The sequence below is a fragment of the Hippocampus comes genome, unplaced genomic scaffold (assembly GCF_001891065.2).
Source record: "Hippocampus comes isolate QL1 unplaced genomic scaffold, H_comes_QL1_v1.1 scaffold620, whole genome shotgun sequence".
Lineage (NCBI taxonomy): Eukaryota > Metazoa > Chordata > Actinopteri > Syngnathiformes > Syngnathidae > Hippocampus > Hippocampus comes.
This window is the reverse complement of record NW_017804841.1, coordinates 679554-685578: the sequence shown is the minus strand read 5'-3', so window position 1 is coordinate 685578 and position 6025 is coordinate 679554. Positions and strand designations below refer to the sequence as shown.

General features: G+C 44.9%; 1 protein-coding gene and 1 long non-coding RNA gene across 8 annotated transcripts in view; both read right to left on the bottom strand.

The window, feature by feature from the left end:
- Positions 1 to 162: 162 nt before the first annotated feature.
- LOC109516427 (uncharacterized protein C16orf52 homolog B-like) overlaps positions 163 to 6025 on the bottom strand; it is a 426069-nt gene continuing 420206 nt past the window's right edge. The window contains exons 1-6 of one of the 7 annotated variants that reach the window (XR_002168342.1): positions 3514 to 3627; positions 2866 to 2947; positions 1498 to 1598; positions 1216 to 1276; positions 900 to 951; positions 491 to 822 (exon numbers count right to left, since the gene is read on the bottom strand). Coding sequence is in view for 4 of the 7 variants with exons in the window: in XM_019870960.1 (XP_019726519.1) it covers positions 429 to 854; positions 1216 to 1276; positions 1498 to 1598; positions 2866 to 2947; positions 3872 to 4011 (810 nt within the window). In the remaining 3 variants the exon portion in view is untranslated. Of the gene's footprint in view, positions 855 to 899; positions 955 to 1069; positions 1123 to 1215; positions 1277 to 1348; positions 1376 to 1469; positions 1599 to 2865; positions 2948 to 3513; positions 3628 to 3871; positions 4021 to 6025 lie in introns of those variants that run through there. The other 6 variants (XM_019870969.1, XM_019870997.1, XM_019871004.1 and 3 more) reach the window with 6 other exon arrangements.
- Positions 5068 to 6024, bottom strand: LOC109516644 (uncharacterized). Its single transcript, XR_002168378.1, has 2 exons — positions 5932 to 6024; positions 5068 to 5896 (listed from the first exon to the last, which is right to left on the bottom strand). It is a non-coding gene; the product is annotated as an uncharacterized LOC109516644 (long non-coding RNA).

Sequence of the window (6025 nt, the reverse complement as noted above, 5' to 3'; positions counted from 1 at the left end):
TGCATCTTCTACAGAATGGCCAAATTGACTGAAACAAGGTAAAACTGCCGCATTTGAATACATATCAGGCTAAATCCCAAATGTGTCTATTCTCATTTCTGTCTACGCAGGCTCACCTCGACAGAATGACCCTTAAAATGGCTGCCATCCTGTGGCCTTTGGGTCTTCCAAATATCGGGGTGCCCGGCCACACACTTGGAAGGTTTGAATATTTAAGAGTCAAGAGCTAACGTTACCGTGTCTTTCAGGCCACTGTGCTGTCGAAGAAGCGTCCAGCTCTGCTCTCTTCACAAGTAAAGCAAACATTTTCCCACAGGTGCACATGTGAGAGTACTCGTAATTAAATCAGCAGGTGATTGACTAAAGATTGAGCACAGGTGTCAAATCCAGAAATCTGAAAAGTTTGATTTAACCACAGGACCTCCAACTCAACCAGCTCCTCTGGTTGAGTAGGCGCACCTGTGGCTAAAATCAAACGGTGGTGGTGCTCTTTTCTGGCTCTCTCTCACACTGAGACAAATGATCAGATTCGCTGTCTGGCTTCCGCCGACCTTGCTGATGATCTGATCATTTGAATCAGGTGTTGCACCAGGGGGAAATGGGGGAGGGGAAAAGGGCGGGAGAGTGGCCCCAACACATTTCCTCAACAAGTGCGTTTGTCCTGCTCTCATCCACCAGGTGGTGCTAAAGAACCAGATAACACGTTGTGAAGTCGAGTCGTCAACGTTTGGGCCTGTCGCAGATTTCCAATCCAAGTCCTTGAACTGTTTGTTGGAGGCGGCGCTGGTGCAGGCCCTCAGGAAACGTGGCGTCACGATCCACCTAATGTCATGCACGCTGTCAAGTGACGGAAGCTACAAACAAAAAGCACGGCACATTGAATTTTCAAGCACACTCACCTGCTTTTTCTTTCCTTCTGCGTGCAGTGCAGCTTCCAGTCAGACCCTCCGCCTGCTGGGCAAAGAGACAAATGCGACAAGCTTGTGTCTGCTCCATTTTCAACGTTGCCATTCAAAGGTACGAAACAGGAGCTTGACGGGTCTCGTTTGGCACTGGCAGGTTTGACCACCTTGGATGAGTCACTGGACCAAGTGTTGCAGCAAAAGATTCCAGTGAATCAACACCTGAAAGCAAGTTGAAAAACGAAGAGCTTGTGCGGCAGCAGCTTCGAGTAAAATGGAACTGCATTTTGGTTCGTAATTGGTGTCTACTCACCTGTACTTTGTCATCCAGATGAAGCTGGAGGAGTATGAGGCAAAATGTGACTCTGAGCCATCTGCTGGTGAGAAGGCTCATTTCATTTAAACAGCATGTTCTCCACAGAGTTGAAGATTATCTCCCCCCCCTTCAGGCAGCAGTAAACATGATCGGCTTCCTGCACAAAAGACCTAACAACTTGTCTCTTGCTGGTAAGTTTCACGCCGAAAACATCTTTGTCTGCACAAGACATTGACTTGCGTGTAACTCACGGATGTCTTTTCTCTCAGGTCAACACACCTGTCCTCCGTTGTTCTCACGAGCCGACCACTTCGCCACACAGCGACAAGCAGACTGCCATCCAACTTGCAACTTTTTCCTCTGCTTTGTGATTGTTTGTTCTGCAAAAGAAATAAAGCTTGATTACAAAGAACACTTGAACACTCAACTTCATTCTTAAACACATCACAAAAATATAACCTAAAACAATTTGAAACATTTAACAAAAAATACATTCTGAATTTTTTTCAAGAATTTTTTTTTCCCCCCAAATTTTTTTTCCTGGATTTTTTTTTTCGGGAAAGATTTTTTTCCTGGGCAGAAAAATTGAGGAAAGTGGGCGTGGCATAGCTGCAATAATGGCTCATGATTCGCTGATGGCTGTGAAAGTGGGTGGAGCATGGCAATAACATGCTGCGATTGGTGGAAACGAGGGCGTGGTTATGCAAATTAGGCGGGCCCTGATTGGTTGGGTCTTTACGGGGCGTGGATATGCAAATTTGGAGCAATCTGATTGGTCGGATGTTGGGAAGTGTGCGTGGTTATGCAAATCCGAGCGTTCTGATTGGTTATGCAAATTTATGCAAATGAGGGCCTCGTCGTGATTGGTGGATGTGAAATTGGGTGTGGTTTGGGCAGCCTTTGCAGAAAAATTTCTAAGTCCCACTTGAGTTTTGAGGTGAGAGCTGCCCTTCGGTCACACCAGACAGTCTTTTCACTGTTCCCGTCGGTTTCACATGACCCAAAAGCTCAATTCTTGGAGTTTCGAGTCATGTGGAGACTAACGGGACAAGCAGTGTTACACTTGTGGCCATACGAGTGACTGATGTGCAACTCTCTCCTCAAGACTTGAGTCTTTGAAAGGTCTTCCGCTGCAGTCACCACTCAGCATGAAAGGCTTTGAGTGAGTTGAGGATGGACTTAGTCATGGAAGGCAAAGACTCGAATTGAAGTTGAACAATTTATTGGACAGAAAAGCGAACAGGACAATATGAAAGCATTTTACCAGTCACTGTTTGCATGGGCCAGTTCAAGTTGCACACACACAAACACTGACGACAGGCCCGAGATGGGAGCAGCTTAAGTCTTACATGTGCTTGCTCAGCTCACGTGTGATGTCACATCTCAAGACACACCAAGGGGGACATCCAACTTCTCTCACTGAAACAAAAACTAAGTGCCGTGTACTCCACAACATCATGATCACACTCTTCTGGGAAGTGCTTTATGATGTTCGGGTTGTCAATGAGTAGTTGCCAATGTTGTGCAGTACACGGAGCATAAGTTTAAGTTGAGTGAGAGACAGGCAGGCGCACTCACCTCCACATTGTGGTGTGACGTGACATCAGACATTAGCTCTTCAAGCACACACCAAGGCTCAAAACTCACATGTGTCCAAATGCAGGTTGGGCTCCCTTCTGCATGTCCTCCGAGTCTGTCGGCTGCACCTTTGGCCAGAAGCCTCTTCAATCTGTCAGGCAGAAAAAAAAAATCGTAAGTCACACTCTTGTCCACAAACAAAGTTGTTTTGTTTTTTTTGAGCCATTATTCGTAGAATAAAGCGGCAGACTTTCACTTTTAACCCGCACATGCAACGCATCTGTCTGAGCGATCCGCTCGCGGCTTTCTCTCCACACCTCAAGTACATTGAGCAACCTCCTTTCAATCAACTGCTCAACTGATGAAAAGACTCAACATCGTTCAACCGTCCACAAAAGAAAAACTATTGAGATACGCCTCATTTGTTGCATGGCAGTCAGTAAAGAAAATACAGCTCGAGCTTGTTTCGCCTTAACCCGAAGGACCATCACATTCTGCCTCATCATCTTTTACGGCGCCGCAGCAGCCGACCAACGGGAGAAAAAGGACGCCTTCGTGTCGAAGCGAAACAAGCTTGAGGTAAACAAATTACGGCCGCGTTAAGAGGTCAGATCAAGGCTCGTTTTCCATTTATTCAATTCCCGAGTTTGAAACGGAGGTATACTGTCGGTCGTTCGACGAGGAAGGGATCTCAAAGTCATGAAAAATGGGACACACCACAAAAAGAAACACGTGAAAATCGTGAATGGATTTGGGGACCCGAAAACACGTGTGAAAATAAAAACTGCCACCGTATGTGAACCCATCACACTTCCACTGTGGACGGCAGCATTGGTGTGGTTAACATACAAAATAACATTCAAGCCAAACTCTCTTGTTGATTGGCTTTTGATTGACAGCTGAGGGCGAGCTAACTGGCCACCTTTGTTGTTGTTTTCACGACACCTTCCAGTGACTTAGTAACAATAAACTAATTCAAGTAGCAACGTGTCATAATTATGCTGCTAAATCATACACGCAAATACATTTACAGATAAACGGCGAAGAGTCAGTTTAAAATGTTAAAATTACTCACGGAGAACCGGGCTTGTAGTCAGCGGAAAAACTTGCTCGTTGAACCGGATGTGGCACCGTTCTTGTTCTTCTTCTTCTTCTTCTTATTCTTGGTGGATTGGATCTCCTTGGTCCATACCGCCCCCTACTGTCCATTTGCATGAACAGGAGATAAAGATGAAACGGAAGAGACATGTCGTTTGCCATCAAGACATTTTGAAAAATATGTCTTTATATAAATGAGTATGTGAGTTTGCAGTAATTGCACACAATACAATACATATTGATTTCCACAGCGCTTACATAACAGCTATAATGAAGCGCTTTACAGAATTTTGGCAAACGATCCTTTGCCGGACATACCCCCGGGGGGGCACACACACACACAACACATCCACTGATGCATTTTCGTAGCTCGAGAAACTACGTGTTGCATGGCCTAATGGTTCAGGGCATCGTGCAGTAGTTCAGCGAACTGAATCTCACTTCGTGCGATCACCACTCGCTGCTCCATTTTTAATTTAAGCAAGAATCGAACCCGGCTGTCCTGTTGACCACGTCTGGTCGTTGTGCAAAGGAACGGGAGTCCGTGTTGGGGCGTTAAATTTATGACCACCCATGCTTCACCATCTGATGACGACAAAGACATCTCATAGCAGCAACGTCGGTGTCGCTAAATAGTTAAGTGGTATGCGACAGTGATTCTCGATTGTTGAGTGTCAGTTCGAGTCCAGGTCTTGTCTAGAAGCGAACTTTTTTTTTTTGTTGCCTTTTTTTAACCTTCGCTCATGCATGGATGTGACCCATAGTTACATTAAAAAATAATGCAAACTTCAGCGGCAGAATGGTCTAATGGTAAAAGAGGACATGTGATAGTCAGGCTTCCTGGGTTCGAACCCCACTGTCTGCTTCATTTATAGATTGAGCTTTTCGAACCCAGGTTTTCCAGTCACCACAAAACATCATGAACCATTCGACCGCCGTAAACCACTTTAGTTGCTTTGTGGCTGGTCATATTTATATAGTTATGTACTTCCATGGTTCACCATTTGATGACGACAAAGACATCTTTTTGCAGCACTGTCCGTGTCTCTCAGTAGTCCAGTGGTATACGACTGCAGTTTCGGACTCCTGACCCGAAGTTTGAGACTGGACCTTGCCAGTCGGCAAATGCTTTATCATTTCGCTTTTTTTTCTCCTGTGTTTATAAAAAAACACAACCCTTTATAATTTTTAATCATATTAGCAATGCCCAGAGTGGCTTTCTGATTCAAAACCATAACCAAATCATAAAACTTTAATGAATACCTCTTGGCACCTTAGGATCAGCCAGTCACTGACATTTTAGGGCTACCTGAAAAGAATGCAAACATCTTCCTAAACTATTAGCATGATAATGACCATTTTGCCTTGTGGTTCAGTCCCTGCCTGGCATGTCACTTCTCATCAAAATGTTTTTTTTCCCCTCTTTTGAGGGTGGCTCACTTGCTGAGAAGAAAACACAGAGACCTACTCAGGAAGATGTTCGGAGATGAACAAGGGAAAAGTGAGAATCCATGTTTGAGCTTGTTTCTTTGGAATGTTGTGAGGCCAGTGTTGAAACATGTTGACAGTTACTCTGCTGCTGCTCTATAGAACAGGTATATGACAGTACATGGGACAGATAAAATAAAAAATATACTATCTTAACAGGCAAGAAATGTGCACGACGACTCCATGCATAAAGTTTAATGTATGATTAGCATACTATATATAACAGTAATCCCTGGTGTCTCACGCTTCTCCTGTCGCGGTCTTGCTGTATCACAGGGTTTTTTCCCTCCCGTGTCTTCAATTATGTTAACGTGCAAGAGGGAAAGTTTAGCTCAAGCTATAAAACTTTTTCCACATTAGTATTGCCACTCCAAGGTGAGTTTACTTGCATAGCACCATTCATACACAAGGAAAATCTGTCGTGCTTCAGACTAATCCCGGGGGTATCCCGCCTTTTGCCAAAATTCAGCTTCCTCCCACAGCGCAAAAAAAGATACATGCCTGGTCAGCTGGGCTTGGCTCATCTGCGACCCTATTGAGGACAAGCACGACAAAAAAAATCAATGGATGGATGTTAATGTAGCAGAGGTGGCGGTGGGGGGTGCTGAGGTGGTGGCACGCTACTTGAAGTACCAGTGGGTGG